This window comes from Lacerta agilis, chromosome 4, assembly GCF_009819535.1.
Source record: "Lacerta agilis isolate rLacAgi1 chromosome 4, rLacAgi1.pri, whole genome shotgun sequence".
NCBI lineage: Eukaryota > Metazoa > Chordata > Lepidosauria > Squamata > Lacertidae > Lacerta > Lacerta agilis.
Window position 1 is genome coordinate 17,971,785 of NC_046315.1, and position 18,299 is coordinate 17,990,083.

The 18,299-nt window shown below is 43.9% G+C and overlaps 1 protein-coding gene across 1 annotated transcript in view; it reads right to left on the reverse strand.

The window, feature by feature from the left end:
- Positions 1–380: 380 nt before the first annotated feature.
- Positions 381–18,299, reverse strand: part of TRPC6 (transient receptor potential cation channel subfamily C member 6) — a 68,539-nt gene continuing 50,620 nt past the window's right edge. The window contains exons 5-12 of the mRNA XM_033146166.1: positions 15,869–16,082; positions 13,216–13,449; positions 9,883–10,147; positions 7,227–7,422; positions 6,167–6,370; positions 2,050–2,133; positions 1,420–1,495; positions 381–1,023 (exon numbers count right to left, since the gene is read on the reverse strand). Coding sequence (XP_033002057.1) covers positions 869–1,023; positions 1,420–1,495; positions 2,050–2,133; positions 6,167–6,370; positions 7,227–7,422; positions 9,883–10,147; positions 13,216–13,449; positions 15,869–16,082 — 1,428 coding nt within the window. The 3' untranslated portion in view covers positions 381–868. The remainder of the gene's footprint in view (positions 1,024–1,419; positions 1,496–2,049; positions 2,134–6,166; positions 6,371–7,226; positions 7,423–9,882; positions 10,148–13,215; positions 13,450–15,868; positions 16,083–18,299) is intronic.

Sequence of the window (18,299 nt, forward strand, 5' to 3'; positions counted from 1 at the left end):
CATTTCTCCCCAATGATTGCTGGGGGTTGTAGTTATCTGAAGAGGAAGAGAACTACTGATCTTAGCACCTTCACCTAGGATTCTTTGGAGAAACCCTTGGCGATTAAGCCAATACGGGTTTATTTTGTAGATGCACTCCCAAAGAAATGTACCGGAATGCCTTCTTGCAATGGAGGGATTTGAAGAAAACACTGTAATGTCACACTAACATCATGGCTTTTGGGTGTGTTCTGTTGAGCCTTCCTCTTGTCCATCCCAAGCGCTTAGTTAACGGAACAGAAATTATTTTCTTTTCACTTTAATTAAAGCAATGTAATTGTATTTTTGCTGTTGTTTATTTAAAGAAAGACCAGTTCATTTTTAAAAAAAAGAACGAAAGAAAGAAAAGAAAGTGATCAGAACCTTATTCCTAAATGCTTAATTTGTAAGCCTCATTCATCTCAGTGGAATGTACTTCTTAAGTGTGCATACGTTTGAAGTGTCAAAATATGTGTGCACGTTAGTGGGAGTGTGAAAGAGAGTGAGAGGACAAGAGAGCTCCCTGGCACCAGTAGAACCAGTAATTAAAGTCTTTAATTGTGCGGCTTCTCAAACCATATTTTATGTCTGTTCCTTCCAATGGCTGAGTTGGCCTCCGTGGATGGGGTTAAATAACATCTGCTCAAAATGCCGGTTTTTCCCCAGTTAACCAAAAAGAAAAAGAATTGTCAAGATGTATCTACTTTTGTAGCTGCTGCAAAAGTGTCAATTACGACTGAAGAAGAATTGCGGGGGGAGTGGGGAGTGGGGTGTAGATAGAACTGATATGGCTTTCACTGGACTGCCAGCTTGCATGGAGGAGGAGTGTCCCCCCCCCCCACTTTCTTTTTCAGAGAGAAGTCCTTTGTTCCTGTTTTGGCTCAATACACAGTTTCTCCCCAAGTTTCCGGATGAGTTCTGCCAGGTCTTCTGTGTTCTGTGATTTTTCTTCAAGGAGCTCGTAACGGAGGCTTGAGATGTCCTGTTTAATTTCTTTCAGCTCACCTATAAGAGAGAGAGAGAGATCAAGAGCTTACGAGAAGAAAAAGGAGAAGCCAGGGGGGTGTGGGGAGGGGGCAGCGGCATTACGAAGAGCCCTGATGAATCAGACCCAAAGGCCCATTTGGTCTGGCAAATAAAACCTTACAACCCCCTGGAGCATAGGAAATTGGCAGGCCTCAAACAGGGTTCTGCCACCATTGCCTCTAGCTCCCCCTCAGCATGCCAGAGTTATAACCCAGAAGCCACGGAAGCTGTTATGCTAGGGTACGCTGCAAAACAAAACAGAAGCATTGTAGCAAAGGTGCCATTTAGGTATGGGGTGGGGGAACCCAACAATTTTTGCTAGCCTTTTAATTCTGCTGCCCGATATTCCAAACCACATCCATTTTGGAAGCCTACCTTCATTGACTTCGTCACTTTCTTTGTCCACTTGAGCTTTCAGTACGTATCGCTTTATAAGACGTTTCATAATTTTCTGAGAAAGAGAAGCAGAAAAGCCTTTCAAGTATTGGCTTGTGCATCCTGAATCCTAGACAGCAGTAGCGGCACATGGGGTGAGGCACAATTGTGTCTGACGTAGACCCATATTTTGAAAAGCAAAAAAAGAGGACACATTTGCTGACTTCTGTGGGGGACATCTAGGACGACTCATTTTTTACATACCCATGAAAAAGAGGACACGTCCTGGGAAAAGAGAACATATGGCAGCCTTATCGCTGGCACTGAGGCAGCTTACCCAATGAGGGCAGAACAGGGGAGGCAGCACTGGTGCATCCATCTGTCAGTGGTGGGAGGCTCCAGCCTGAGAATCCCCTAGGGAAGCCTCAGAAGAGGAAGGCTCAGAGCCAGGGGAGTGGTGGTGAGAGACAGGTCAGAAGATGAAAGGGGGGAGCAGAATGGTTGGGTGCTGAACAAGCAACAGGCTTGAGTGAGAGAGGGAGGAAGAAGAAGAGGGCTGTGGATAATCCTTCTCTGTTTGGCTGTCAAGTTCTTAACAGTTACTGTACTCTGTTAGCATCTAGATCCTACCTGATACTTCCTTTGAGGGTTCCTTAAGCTGTTTAAGTTGAGGTCATCTGAGCTTCTTATACTCGATTCCTTACTTTGACCTAGCTGAAAAACAGAAGGAAAAAAGTACTGAGGATTGTTTAATAAATCTCTTCTTCCCCCTTTCCCTTCTTACCACATGTTTCATTAGAATACTGTACTCCTTAAGCATCACTCCTATGCACAAGATTTGGAGGTATTTCGGACAAAATAACTCTTAATGGGGGAAACTGCTGGGGAGAAAATGAAATGTAAATGTTTGCTGAATAAATGAATGTCTTCAAGTTTGTTTAAGGCCACATTCGCACCATCCACTTGAGACACTATAAACAATCATGGCTTGCCCCTAAAGAATTCTGGGAGCTATGGTTTGTTAAAGGTGCTGAGAGTTGTTCTCCACACAGAGCTACGATTTCCAGAATGGTTTAAACAATCAATCCGCCTCCACAGGGAACTACAGCCCCCGTAATTCTTTGGAGGAAGCCCTGAGTGGCATCATAGTCATTTAAATGTGTGGTGTGAATGGGGCCCAACAGCATGCTTCAGCAGCAGGCATTACAGAAATCCCATTGCTCCAAGACCAACATGGAAATCCAAAGGACTGGTTAAGGGGGAACGGAAAGGATTGCTCAACCCCTCCGCCACCAATTCACTGGAAGAAAGCTTTTAAATTTTATAACTAGCCTACAATGAAGATGGGATCATGCAGGTCATGGAGGGTGGGGGCATCCTTTCTTCTGCAGCATCCCAGAAACACAGATCCCTTGGAGCAAAGTTACCTGGTAAAATGTTTTTTGAGGGCTAGCAACTTTTGTGGGTTTATTTACAAGGCTGCCTTGAGATTTTTGCAGTGCAGATTTCGGGAAGCCCAAGTGCCTGTGGGGCCATATGCAAGAATTCATTTCTTCTAATTGTGGAAAATCTTCTTTTTAATTACACTACTAACATGAGCAGACAGTTCTCACAAAACATTTGCTTGGACCGGTTAAGACTTGTTACAGCAACGTCTGGACTGATTCCTGGATTTCAGTTGTGTAAGCGAGCCATACCAAGATAACGTTACGTTGCGTTTCAGAATGTGACCGCTTGGTGGCAAGCAATGCTCAGTTTCTAAAGAAGCCTTTTATTCTCTCACAGGAGTTGGAATGGCTGCCGTGAAGGTTTTATATCAGCAGAATTGGATGGGTAAGAAATAGCCATTCATTTTACCTGCAGGAGTAAATCATCGAATTTGGGGAGCTAATAAACATTTCTGTGAAGATGAGGAAACGCTCAGGCTGAGCTCTTATTAGAACATCTGCACATCCTAACTATTGACTTTAACCTTTTTTCCTGAAAAAGGGGGGTGCATGTCAGATAGCAGAGAATAAGAGTTTTTATGGAGCTTATCTTCCTCTAGCTCTCTTTTTTATTTATAAGAATTTATTACATTTTAACAAAATATAACAAAATAAACAAATACAAAATACAAAATAAACAAAACACTACAACAAAACTACAATACTACAAAAACACAGATACAAAAAACATAATAAACAAACACTTGTTTACCTATTCTTATCTTATTCATCACATTATTTTGGGACCTCCTCACGTCCTCTCTTCTGCGTACATTTCTAATTAACTATAGTAACTTTATAACATTGTGAATTCTTCCTTCTCAACTAGACTTAATCTTTATATATCATACACATCATATACCTATAATCTTATTCCTAATACAAATAAACATAACACAATTCAAACTTCTTGTATCCTATCTTAACCTAACGTCTGATAATACTGTAGCCTTAAATGTCCTCTGATTTCATTTCAAATGTCTATCTTTTCACGTCGTTTCAAATAGTCTTTAAATTTCTTCCACTCCTCTTGCACCGTCTCTTCCCTCTGGTCTCGGAGTTTCTATCTTCCTCTAGCTCTCATTCCTTGCCCTTCTCTATTACTTTGGGTTGTATGCATGAGTAGAATGACTTTCATGAGTGCAACGGAACTTCCCCTCCATCTCTTCTTCCTGTGCAACCCACAAATCTGCTACGGGAGTCCCCCAAAGTCTCTGGAGCACATTTGAGGGAAGTGCTGCTGCTGCTGGTAGGAAAAGTTCCACTGCACTTGCAGAAGTTTGCAGACGTTTTTCTGCTCATGCAATGACTTAGTGGGATTCAACCCTGCGCCCCCTGGATGGTTAATCCCAGTCAAATTTGACTATGGACTACGGAGTTTGACAGCAATACACTGCCCAAAGATTTTCCTGCTTACAGAATGTCCTTTCACTACACCTATTTATAGGGTAGGTGTGTGTCCCAACATTACAGAGTCCTCTTTTGGAAGAGCTGTCACGGGGTAGTCATCTAGTTGAAGGGCTGCCCACCTCAGTTCTGCTTCAAAGATGAAGAACCATCAGAAACTGACCCATTAAAAATGTGGGGCCTGGGCAGCCGACTTCCTTCTATGGTGATATGTTTTGCATTCTATTTCCCTTACAGTCATTATTTCCAAAATGGCATGTATACATATAAATTAGCAAATGCAAATTTTACGCAAACTGATACCACCTTCTGATTTATGTGTTTACGGGGTGATGCATACATGGCCACCCTACCTAATTAGGAGTTTCCTCCCAATTGTATAAGTTGCAGGTATGAAATAGATATATGTTAACATGGGCAAAAAGGATGCCCTGGTCACTCGATTTAAGATTTTCTTAGCAGAAATTGCTATCCTGCTGATGTGGACAATAATCCTGAACCTTCAGTATTCTACATAATTTTACTTTCCACTTAGCGGCAGAAATGATGGAAAGTTGCACAGATAAACTCCTCTTCAAGTTAGTTGGGGGAAGGGATCTAGAGGTCAAATGCTTATGTCCATACAGATATGAATGCATGTCGTCAAGTGCAGATCTCCTGTCAGCCCTACAATACGGGTGGCGCTGTGGTCTAAACTACGGAGCCTCTTGGGCTTGCCAATCAGAAGGTCGGCGGTTCAAATCCACGTAATGGGGTGAGCTCCCATTGCTCTGTCCCAGTTCCTGCCAACCTAGCAGTTTGAAAGCACGCCAGTGCAAGTAGATAAATAGGTATCGCAGCGGCGGGAAGGTAAACGGCATTTCCGTGCGCCCTGGCACTTGTCACGATCCTCCGTACGCCAGTAGTGGTTTAGTCATGCTGGCCACATGACCCAGAAAGCTGTCTGTGGGCAAACGCCAGCTCCCTCAGCCTGAAAGCGAGACGAGAGCCGCAATCCAGCCTTTGACTGGATTTAACCGTCCAGGGGTCCTTTACCTTTACCTTACTCTTGAGTAATATGCACATTCCAATCCATCACTAGTAAAACTAGTCAGCAGGCAGTGCTGCTCTCTGGGATATCTGTTTGTGTGTTCAAAGCTAAGCCCATGGACATTCCTTCCTGCACATACGACCATTGGTTTAGGTTCCACATTTCCACCACAATGGACACTGAATCAGAGGCAATTCACTCCCCAGACTTCAAAACAGTAATCAAAAGAAATGAAGGATGCTTTTCTCTCTATCAAGAGCCCCCCCCCCCCCCGGCAGCATTTGCAATCTCAAGACTGCATTTAGAAACCCTGCGGCCAGCAGAGCCAGGCTGGGCTAGGCGTTTGGACACCTCCACACTCCCTCCAGCATAGCAGATCAGGAATTTGGATTGCTCTGCCTGCTTCTAAAATTGCAGCCGTAAAATTAACTTTGTCAGTTAGGGAATTTCTACCAGAAACCCTTGAAAGAAAGCAACCATTTTATTTAGTGGTGCAGGTCTGGCATGAATTGCCCATTGCTCAGTCCCTGCTGCTGCCAACCTAGCAGTTCGAAAGCACGTCAAAGTGCAAGTAGATAAATAGGTACCACTCCGGCGGGAAGGTAAATGGCGTTTCCGTACGCTGCTCTGGTTCACCAGAAGCGGCTTAGTCATGCTGGCTCCCTCGGCCAATAAAGCGAGATGAGCGCCGCAACCCCAGAGTCGTCTGCAACTGGACCTAATGGTCAGGGGTCCCTTTACCTTTACCTTTAATGAAGTCATGCATTGTGTAAAATTGTTTACAATTCCAGAATGTGGCGGGTTTACTCCATTGCGAAGTTACCTTATTCATCTCAGCGTCTTCCTGGAAACCTTTTCTACTGCAAAACAACAACTTAAAAATCCACTTCTTTATTCTGAGCGAGAAGTAAATCAGAGATTTGGGGCTAGGCACTAGGTTGAATGGCACTGGGAGTGTTCTGCCCTCCTCAAAATAGGAGAACCACAGTTTTGCTCTTGCAAACTTCCATTCCACATCAGCATCATCCTAGAAGGCAGAGGAAAGAGTTAAGCAGTGGTCATTTGAAATGATACGCAAAGGTTGTTTTGCTGGATGCTCAGACTCCAGCTAGCGGCATTTTGGGTTGCACTGCTCTGAACTAAACTGCAGGAAATAACAGTAACAGTACTTCATAGGAAGAGCTTGCCTGGATCAGATAACGGGTGGATTGAGGTTCTACCTGTGGTCAGCCCGTTTCTGACTGTGATCAGCTAGGTGGTTGGAAGAAGCTCACTGGCAGGTCATGATTCTAAGGAATATGACTTAGACACAGTCTAATGTAGTTACAGGTAGGTAGCAGTGTTGGTCTGCCATAGTCAAAACAAAATATAATAAAAAATTCCTTCCAGTAGCACCTTAGAGACCAACTAAGTTTGTTATTGGTATGAGCTTTTGTGTGCATGCACACTTCTTCAGATACAGATACTGCATGCACACGAAAGCTCATACCAAGAACAAACTTAGTTGGTTTCTAAGGTGCTACTGGAAGCAGTCTAATGTAGTTGAACTTAGGTTCCATTGAAATTTGTAGGACAAATTAATACTGACTTAGCTTAAGTCCTGTTGAAATAACGGCACTTTTAAGCAACTCGAGGTTGTAACCGATGCTAGTCCTACTGAGAGTTTGTTTTTTGATCATGAATTTATATTTGTTCTGAAAAACTGTACTGATTTAATAAAGCAGGGATGGAATAACTGTGGCCCTCCAGGTGCCACTGGACTATAATTCCTGATATACTTTGACCACTGCCCATGCTGGCTGGGGCTGAGGGGAGCTGGGAGCCCGACCACATCATTACTCAATGATGACTAAGCTAAAGGCAGTTCAAAAGAGCATTATTACCTCAATCTCTTGGAATGAGCTGTTGATCATCGCGATAAGCATGTTCAACAGAACAATAACCATGGTGACGTTGTAAACCCCATAAAGGACATAACCAATGTTCTCAATAAATTTGTGCCTATAGTTTATGACAACTGATTTCACTTCTGAGAGTCCAAATATTGCCCAGAACAAAGTCTTGAAGCTTTCTTCCACTCTGAAAGAAAGAGAAATAAATCCCAGAAACATGAACATACAGTGGAGTAAAAGATCTGTAAAAGCTGAGTATGGGACCATCCAGGCTTACCCTTGCCCCAATTCCCACCCCCCCGGGGAAACCTGACTTTTACTGCTGAATCAGAGCAAATGTCAATCGGGTTTTCTCCAGATTGCTGTTTGCTCTGATATATCGCTTAAGACTGGGTTTTCCTGGAGAAAAGGGCGGGGCAAGGAAATGCCTAGAAAGCGCAAGAGAAGCGAAAAACCTCAGGCCCATGCTTTCTAGGCATGGGACAAGCCCTATGTCGGCACCAACTTGCCTCCAATTCATGATCATAGAATCAAAGTTGGAAGGACCCTCAAGGATCATCTAGTCCAACCCCCTGCAATGCAGGAATCTCAGCTAAAGCATCCGTGACAGATGGCCATCCAACCTCTGCTTAAAAACCTCCAAGGAAGGAGAGTCCACAGCCTCCTGAGGGAGACCGTTCCACTGTCGAACAGCTCTTACTGTCAGAAAGTTCTTCCTGATGTTTAGTCGGAATCTCCTTTCTTGTAACTTGAATCCATTGGTATGGATCCTACCCTCCAGAGCAAGAGAAAAGAAGTTTGCTCCAACATCCACGTGACAGTCCTTGAAGATGGCTATCATATCTCCTCTCACTCTCCTCTTTTCCTGGCTAAAACACACCAGCTCCATCAACCGTTCCTCATAATGCTTAGTTACTAGACCCTTGATCATCTTGGTTGCCCTCCTCTGCACATGTTAATGGCGCAGAAAAACCAGGTGTGTCATGATAATGTTAAAAATGTCCGCATTTTAAATGATCAACCTCTGCTTTTGCACAAAAAACATTGGGGAGAACGTGCAATGGAAGTAGCTGCAGTCGATATATACTTTAGCATGCACAAGCATAATTTAAATTTTAATGGACATAGTGACATATATGGACACTAGCAACTAAACTATGCAGTATTGACTAAAGATGTCTACATCACACTCTTGTTATGCACAAACGGACCTTGTCCTAATACATCTCACATAGGAGCGCATTATGTATTTATGCAAACTAAATAATATAAAAGAGGACCTAATCTATAATTCAAAGCAGGCGCTTCTATCTGCTGGTTGTTGCAGCTATTCAGAGCTACCATGTTGTTGTTGTTGTTCAGTCGTTCAGTCGTGTCCGACTCTTCGTGACCCCATGGACCAGAGCACGCCAGGCACACCTATCCTTCACTGCTCTCGCAGTTTGGCCAAACTCATGTTAGTAGCTTCGAGAACACTGTCCAACCATCTCATCCTCTGTCGTCCCCTTCTCCTTGTGCCCTCCATCTTTCCCAACATCAGGGTCTTTTCCAGGGAATCTTCTCTTCTCATGAGGTGGCCAAAGTACTGGAGCCTCAACTTCAGGATCTGTCCTTCTAGTGAGCACTCAGGGCTGATTTCTTTGAGAATGGATAGGTTTGATCTTCTTGCAGTCCATGGGACTCTCAAGAGTCTCCTCCAGCACCATAATTCAATATTTAGGAATTGCAGACCGTGGCTAACCATGGCCATGGTTTTGATACTTGCATGTCAAGATCCCGATCCCAACCGTGGTAAAATAAAGAAACAGGACTCAATGAGTAAGGTTAATGGGCATGAAAAGGCCACAACTTTATTGGTTACGGATGTTGAGCAGTATTGGCTTAGGCATTGGAACTAACCGACTATATCCAACTCCAGCACATCGTGCTGGCAGTCTGGGAAGGGTTAACCACCGATGGGAGAGAGCCCTGCTGCTAGGGACTCACCCTGTGATTACCGATATGGGGCGTGCCTTTGGCCCTCACCTACCATGGCTTCGGACAGGGACACGCCCCCCGGACTCATTTAACGAAGTACCCTTCAGCATTTTGGGGGGAGGCGATGGCCCAACCTCCCCACCACCACCACCTTCAGCCTTTCTGAGATAATCCAATGCCTAACCGCCAAGACCAAAGTTGTGACGAATTGCTACGAGGTAGGCGAAAACCACCAGGCTGGAGCCAATTTGCCGAGTGGGAAAATTCCCACCAGGCCCCTCAACGGCAACCAACCGCGGTCCATAGCAAGGTCAAAAAGAAACGCTGCCTATAGGGTGGGTGGGTGGGGAAAGCGTGCAGGATGGGAGCAGGAAGCAGGAGGCTGAGCCCTGGCTGCGCGCTGGCTTAAATGCAGCCAGCCACGCCTGTCAGCCGTACCGATTGGTCGGCCAGCCAGGCACCGCACCCAGGGCTCAGCCAACAGCGTCAGGGGGTGGAGCCATTCCTTGCGCACGTGTGGGGCTCGTGCTGACTGCAACCCCCCCCTCCTTTCTAAGGGCGGAAGGGGCTTTAACGTTACAACAGCAAATGCGCTTAAATCCGACTGATTGCCTTCCAACAAAATCATCTACACTTACTACAGCAAAAGCAGATTTCAACATTTACTTACGTAGTGAAGGCTTCGTTTTGCTTTGCCCCCAGGTAGTAAGAGTAGAGGTTAAACATTCCTATCATGAAGGCCACAAAAACCATGATAAATATGACCATGAACTTGAATATGTCTTTCACAGTTCTGCCAAGCGATATCTGTAGAGGTCCGAAGCTCTCATTGGCTGGCAGAATATAGGCGATTCTTGAGAAGCTTAAGACCACAGCGATTGCATACAGGCCTTCAGATATGATTTGAGGGTCGGATGGATCCCAGTCTATTCTTGCTGTAAAAAAACAAAAGAAAAGAAAACCCACAAGAACATCTATTTAATGTTTTTATATATGTTCCATATTTAGCTGCCCAAATGTTAACACCGGTCCTGAGAGATCTACATTGGCTCCCAGTACGTTTCCGAGCACAATTCAAAGTGTTGGTGCTGACCTTTAAAGCCCTAAACGGCCTCGGTCCTGTATACCTGAAGGAGCGTCTCCACCCCCATCATTCAGCCCGGACACTGAGATCCAGCGCCGAGGGCCTTCTGGTGGTTCCCTCACTGCGAGAAGCAAAGCTACAGGGAACCAGGCAGAGGGCCTTCTCGGTAGTGGCGCCCGCCCTGTGGAACGCCCTCCCATCACAGGTCAAGGAGATAAACAACTACCTGACATTCAGAAAATACTTGAAGGCAGCCCTGTTTAGGGAAGCTTTTAATGTGTGATATTTTAATGTATTTGATTTTTGTTGGAAGCCGCCCAGAGTGACTGGGGAAATCCAGCCAGATGGGCAGGGTACAAATTATTATTATAATTATTATTATTATTATTATTATTATTATTATTATTATTATGCCAATGTCTGGAGATCTTGCTGTGCATCCCCTTGCTATCAGAAGTAAAGTGCTTGTGAACAAGAGAGAGAAGCACCGTTCAGAGGGATGTCAACACAACAAAATGGCTGCTTCTTTTCAGGCAAATTTGTGACATTACCCACATGCCATTTCTGCGGCTGTTAATGTATGAACTGCAGCCCCTAGTTAGGGCTGGGCAATATCAGCTTTTCAACATTGCAATGTATCACCAGTCGAACATCGCAATATAGTGAAAGATCGCGATGCTGAAAAGCGGAGGGAGGAACAAGCTGCATCAGGCCTGGTCCCGTGAGGCGCCAGGGTGAAATCACCTCAGCTCCCTCGGTGGGAGTGGCAGTGGATTCCACCCTGGCCAGGGTGAATGCCAGCTCATTCCTCCATGCGCCGGGTGCTGGATGAAGTCCCTCTGCCTGGCGCACCGAGGGAAAAACAAGACTCAGGAGAAGGTGCCATCACGCTCTGGCCTTCAAACCGTTCCTGGGCAATGAATTGATACATCATTGCCCAGGCCCACTCCTAGTAATGGTTTTGAATACAGTTGTATTTTCCCCTCTGGTTTTTGACATTTCAGTGTCTCGTTCTTTTTTTTCTTTTTTTAAATGTTGTTTCATTTAATTTTATGACTATGTAGTTACCTGGCTTTACATTTAGAGTAATAAAAAAAGATAGGAGAGAGATGAAATAAACAAATGAACAATTCTGTTCACGGTTATCTTTTTATTAATTATTCTTTCTTCATTTTGAAATACAGGTAACTTGGCAAAATAAGAATAAATAAATAAAAAGGGAGTGGAAAGGGGGTCGTCATCCAGGAAACAAGACTTTGGGGATCCCACTCATAATTGAAGCCAATGCGTTTTGACTATATGCAAATTTGGCTTATGTGCTACCCCTAGAACGTAACTCCTGTGTAAGTTGAGAGTCACCTCCATTACAAAAAACAACAACAACATACAAACTGCATTGTGAAAGATAGAATCATAGAATTGTAGAATAGGGAGGGACCCCGAAAGTCATGTAGTCCAACCCCCTGCAATGTAGGAATCTCAACTAAAGCATCCATGACAGATGGCCATCCAACCTCTGCTTTAAAACCTCCAATGAAACTAAAAACCTAACAACTCTCAAACTCAACAACTGCAACTGCAGTGGGTTCAGAATTATGTTGTTTAGGAAGTGAAGAGCAGATCCTCCACTGTTATAAATTGCCATTGCTCCCTAGAAACTGGTGGTGCAGCCTGCAATCCTATACACGCTTATCTGAGAGAAAGTCCTGTCGAACTCTGTGAGGCTTACTTCTGAGTAGACATGCAGAGGACTGTGCTGGCTATTGCTTTTTCTGTCCAGCACACATCACTTTATCTCACTGTAACAACTCCTGATTGTTCATAACCTCTCGATTTTATGTGAAGAAACTAGTTATACAGTAAGGGTGTGTCTAAACTGCAGCTAAAAATGAGCGTTCCCATTTCTTCATTTGAATTACAACCTGCTCTATAAGCCCAGAGCAACTTACAGCACTCTTTCTACATACTGTATTAATAGTTATGTTCCCAAGGGGTTCACAGTATAAGGAAATCAAATGGTTTAAGGATAAAAAAATAAGCTAAATATTTTTTAAAAAAAAAATTAAATGATGTTGTAAACATAAAAAAAACTGATGTGTTTATGTATATCTGTATAACACCACAACTACATCAGTCCATAAAGCCATCCAAAGGATAGCGTCATTCCCATTGGGGCATTTTCTTCAAGCAGCAGGAGTTGTAAGCTCACTGAAAGTCACTGAAAATCTCCACCACTTGCATGGGTTGTGAAAAGAAGAGGACATGCAGCCCCACTCAGTAGTAATGAGTTCCCCAGCCAGATTATACGCAGACAAGAACTCATGGTGGAAAGCCTATAAGGCTCAGCCATGTGAGAAGTCCTTCAGGAGAAAAAAAAGACTATTGTATTATAAACTCTAGATGAAAACATTTTATCCCACAATGGCCTTACATGTGAAAAGGCTCATGGGGTCTTAGTAGACCACAAACTTAACAGGAGTCAACGGTGTGATGCAGTAGCAAAAAGAGGTAATGCTATTCTTGGCTGCATCAACAGAAGTCTAGGGAAGTAATCAAGGGAAGTAATAGTACCACTCTATTCTGCCCTGGTCAGATAACACCTAGAGTACTGTGTCCAGTTCTGGGTGCCACAATTTCAGGAGGATATTGATGAGCTGGAACGTGTGCAGAAGAGGGTAACCAAGCTGATCAAGGGTCTGGAAACCAATCCTTATGAGGAATGGTTGAGGGGGTTGGGTATGTTTTGCCTGGATAAGAGAAGACATGAGAGGAGATAGGACAGCCATCTTCAAATATTTCAAGGGCTGTCACATGGAAGATGGAGCAAGCCTGTTTTCTCCTGATCTGGAGGTTAGGACCCAAACTAGAACAGTTCTCCTGTGCTCAACCAACACAAATCTCAATGGTTCATAAACTCACCCAAAGTGTAGTATTTTATATTGGGATGCAATGTCGCCGTTTTCAAGTCCTTCATATCTGCATCCGCATCGACCACGCTCTGGGCTCTGGAAGCATGCCAAAATGCCATGAACCTCGCAATGAATGAAGCTGCAAAAATAGCTAGCATCCCGAAATCCAGCATATTCCACAACTCAAACAGGTATTCCTTGGGACCTTGGGACCAAATCTCTTTACACTCAGACCATATCATACCTAGTGGGGGAAAGAAGAGAGCACACACAGCATTAGCTTTCCACAAAATGTCACAGAAAAATATCAAATATATCTTCTTGAGTTCCATATCTTGAGAAGCAGAGACACCTGCTTTAAAAAATGAAAGCCAAGCTCTTATTTTATTTATACAAGTAGTATTCCACCCACTGCTTTGTGGGACATCTTCAGGAGAAGAAAAGCCTAAGGAAATCTGGAGTCCCTAAGATGGTTGTATGCCTCCTTCCGGCAACTCCTACAACTAAGCTGGTACCAAACATATTGCTCTGCTTTCCTTTGGACCACATTAGCAAGGCTGAAGAGTGGGGTCTTGTCATCTGGGCAGCCCAGGACTTCCATACACATTGCCTAGGCTTCTGCGCAGGGAGGCCAGTTCAGTGCTGCTAACTCAGCAAAAACGCCAAAGGCAGCACTTATGAGTTCCCGGTTGCTGCAGCCACAGCAGGCGCTGTGATCCTGCAGCTCTTTGACTTCAGCCCCCGGAGGTCCGTTCCATTGTTTCTCGAGACAGATGGATACCAACCAATTCTATTCAGATTCCCTTTTCATTATGTAAAATTGGTGGGGTGGGGGGTGGGGGGGGGGTGGAGTGGCAATTGGCTTTGTGGAGAGTTGTCATATTGCAAGCTGGATATCGGCACTCTAGCTTTGAATTTACCAGCACAGCAGGAGATGTGGCAGCTATGGGTTTCCATACACCAACAGCTTTTATCAGTAACCCTTCTACAGCAAACACTGGCGAGAGAGGCCAGTTTGCTAGCAATCATGGAATGGCAGAGGGTGTCACAGCCTCCCTCCCTCCCTGCTAGATGTGCCAAGGTGAGCTGTGCCTCCCCATGGATGATCATTCAAATAAGGTTTCTGGTGTAGTGAATTCGTAAAGAAGAGGTGTTTAGAGCCTAGCAAGTGACCACGCCATTTTGACTGCTGTGACTTGGGAGCAGAGCTTTGCTGCAGAAGCTGATATGAGCTGAGAGGTAGTGTGGAGAGAGAGAGGAGAGAGAGAGAATTGAGCATAGAGGCCAGCCTCTGGACAATGAGCTTCTCATTCTTCTACCACCCTACACTACTTAAGAATAGTGCATGTTTCATGCAGCTGGGGTCCCTTTTGAATTTAATATTTAATTTAACACTGGGCCACCTTGAGCAGCTGCACCCTAAAAGCACCCCTTGCTGTTACCATACAGCAAAAGAGGGAGATATCTTAACCAAAGTTGAAAAATATTTGGGACGAGCTGCATCCGCCTTCTCCTGCAGCTGGAAGTGTAAAGGTACTGCACAGATCTTCAGCTCGCTATGAGTTTTAGATGGCATTTCAAACGAATGAATGTGTGTTATAATTATTATCCTATGTTTGTGATTGTGTGTGTGTTTCTCCTTCACAGTTTATACAGCTTTCAGATATCTACTTGCTCCTTCGTGTCTCTCACAGTTCTCGGTTCATTAACTTTTTATTACATTTTATAGTAGCTTCTAATGCATAACACCTAATCAACCAGAAACGCTCTATCTCTTACCAATTTGGATTTCTCTGATGTTGCATGTTAGTAATCTCCAGTGCTCACTGACAATATCTGAATACACTCATTAGCATCAAGTTTCTGTCTTGCCTGTTAACTATCAACTTTCTTTTGAAAAGATTTAATTCTTATTTTAGATAATGCAGCCAGAAATGATTGGTTTCATTTGATGTAACATGCTGTCACTTCTATAGAGCACTTCCCTGAATTTTTGTCTCTTTCAAAGTAACATGCCACCTCTTTTTTCTGCATAAGGCTTAGAAGAAGGAAACAGAAGGTGTATTACTTTTCTTTCTTTCTTTCTTTCTTTCTTTCTTTCTTTCTTTCTTTCTTGCGGCTATAACAAGAGCAACATGTGTACACATTGAAACTTGCACCCCTTTTTCTAGGCTTCTGAAATGTAAATTTTAAATGAATTAATAACAACATGTCATCTGTAAGGTGCTGGGTGCTTTCAGATGTGACAATCAACTGTGTTTTCTGGGGTGAACTGCCTTCTCTATAATCGAGCTGGGTTTTGGAATCAGGTTAATTGGCAGAGACTTAACAGATCTGATTCACATTGTGTTTGCTTGTATGAATAAGTAGATCATCTGATATAATCAGAGCATTCTGAAAATGCACCTCAAATGTTCCTTGTTTGATGTGCTAACACATAAATGCATGTGTTTTGTGAAAAGTACCAAAGAGGAAAGAAAGGAAGAACGCTGTGGCATTTTCCACCCACAACCTACGCAAGGGATACACATAAATGAATGTGGAATTCAACAAGACCCTTCACTTTGTGTCTCGTACTTCACTACTATAAGAGAAAAGAGTCTTAACAGACACACAGTCCTCTACTATGGTTGCAGGACACAGCTTTGCGATATGTTTTTTACCTATTACCCATGAGATAATAAGCAACTCCATCCACGAGAAGCACGAGGTTTTCATCCTGAACAGCTGTTTTCCATCCGTTCTGCTTTCATTGGGCTTCAGTTTGGTGCCATCAAACCTGTCTGCCGCATTCATGACCAGCAAACCAAGGAAAATGGTGAAGGAGGCTGCATGTGCCACAAATTTCATAAAGGGTCCGCGCATTATTCTACCCAACTGCAAAAATAAAAGAGAGAGATTTTACAGATTACATCATTCCCCCACCCAAATACATTTATCGAAAAGAAACAACAGCCAGGCACAGCAAAGAAACAGGAGAGAATGCTTTGCATAAAATAATTACCCCTTAATGCTATTTCTAATTAGCCTTTTGCAGTTTTCTGTACTTCTGTACACTCTGTATGTTGCTCAAATTGCCCAGGGACTTCAGGATTACAGCGGTGCAGGGGACAGAGGAGTAGAAATGCCAGGTGATGCTATGGCACAATGGTTGCTGCCACCTTCAAGGTGGGAACCACAGATTGAAGAAACACAGCTGGGGAAGGGGCATAACTGAGAGGTAAAGCACATGAGTCCCATGCGAGAGTCCCTAAGTGCAATCTCTGGCATCTTCAGGGATGGCTGGCAAAGACTTCTGTCTGTAAGCATGGAGACCTGCTGCCAACCAGCATGGACAATACTGGTTTAGATGAGCCATGGTTTTGACTTGGTATAAAAGCATTTTCCAATGTTTCAATGACCACAGCGTAGTCAGGCAGTGGTCCACTTACAGGACATCCCTCTCCAACTCATGTTAAGGATAATTGTTTAATTTCCTGAAAAGGGAATGTTTACTTATGTTAAATTTTTGTTGTTCAGTCGTTCAGTCGTGTCCGACTCTTCGTGACCCCATGGACCAGAGCACGCCAGGCACGCCTATCCTTCACTGTATGTGAAGGATAAATGTTAAATTACTGTGTACTTTTAACATGGGGGGTTTCCTTTGGCAGTAGCTCTCAAGTGATTGGCTGACTGTGAGTCACATGAGAGAGGCATTCCATTCTGTTGTGACTGTTATTCCAGTAACTGTCGTTTTTTAACTGCTCTCCTCCATTTTCTCTCTGTGTGAGTGAGAATGGCTGTTGAGAGAGACTTTTCGGGAATCTGCTATGGATAGTGTGTGTCTGTGAGATCTGCTGTGGATAGTGTGTGTCTGTGTCTGTAAGGAATAAAGAAAATACTGTTGAGGTGAAAGTAAAATCCTTTCATAAGAAACTTCAAAGACTTCCATCTACAATTCAAGTGAGAACATACCCATGTTTGACTAAGCATGTGATTGTAAATATATTCTTCTCAGTCATATGTTTATGAAAGTAAAGTTCTTTTGAATATAAAGACACTGGACATTGTCTTTACAAAGAAGCTATCAATCACCTAGCTTCCTAGCTGTAAGCTACTCTGTTACTTTGCATATCATCAAGATTTATTATATATATATATATATATATATATATATATATATATATATATATATATATATACACAACAACAACAACCCAGGAGACAGCCAGGCTGTGGCACTTGTGTGTGACAGGAGTGCATCGTGGGATAATTGCTTCCCTTACCGTCTGCCTCAGACAGAGTCTAGACTCGTCTAGACCAACAATAACTCCAGGAGGACCTCAGCTAAAGAAGTGGAGTGGAACCCTGCATAGACCTTCAGCAACAAAAACACCCAGCCCGCCCCCAAAAAACAATGTCTGCCCCTGATGACGCCACACACCAGACCCCCACCTGGACCCCTATCGTCCTTTGCCTGCAGTTCTCCCAGGAGCAGAGATGTAATTGCTGGCCTGGCAAGAAGTCCAGAGCTGGCACAGATGCACCTGGCTGGCAACCAGAGGGCTTAGTTCCTGGTCTGTACTCGGGAGGAGCCAGAGAAGGACCTGGCGCCCATTGGGATGCAGCAGATGTCCAGGAAGGGGGAAGAGCTGCCTGAGAAGATCTATGCATCCCAGTCTTTTCGGAGCCTTTTCTGGGATTACAGCTCCCCGCCAGGCTCTGGGGAACTGAAGGCAGGTGGCTTCCTGGGTAATAAGGGTGCAGGAGGCATGGCTTAAAAATGACAAATACAGATCAACATGAGCAAGTGTGAAGTGATTCAGAGAAGAGCAAAAAAGTCCTAACTCCAAATGTATGCTAATGGAGTCTGGAGTGGCAGAAACTTGGGGTCGCGATGGATAGTCAAGCGAAAATGTCGAGGCCAGTGTGCGTCAGCTGTGGAAAGGTCAAACTCCATGCTAGGTTTGTAACGAAAGGGATTGAAAACAGAACTACCAAAACATAAAGCTGTTTTATGAATCTATGGCATGGCCACACTTGGAATTCTGGAGATCAGGTTGCTTCACCTTAAAAAGGATATGGTACAGCTGGGACAGGCTAATAAAAGGGCAG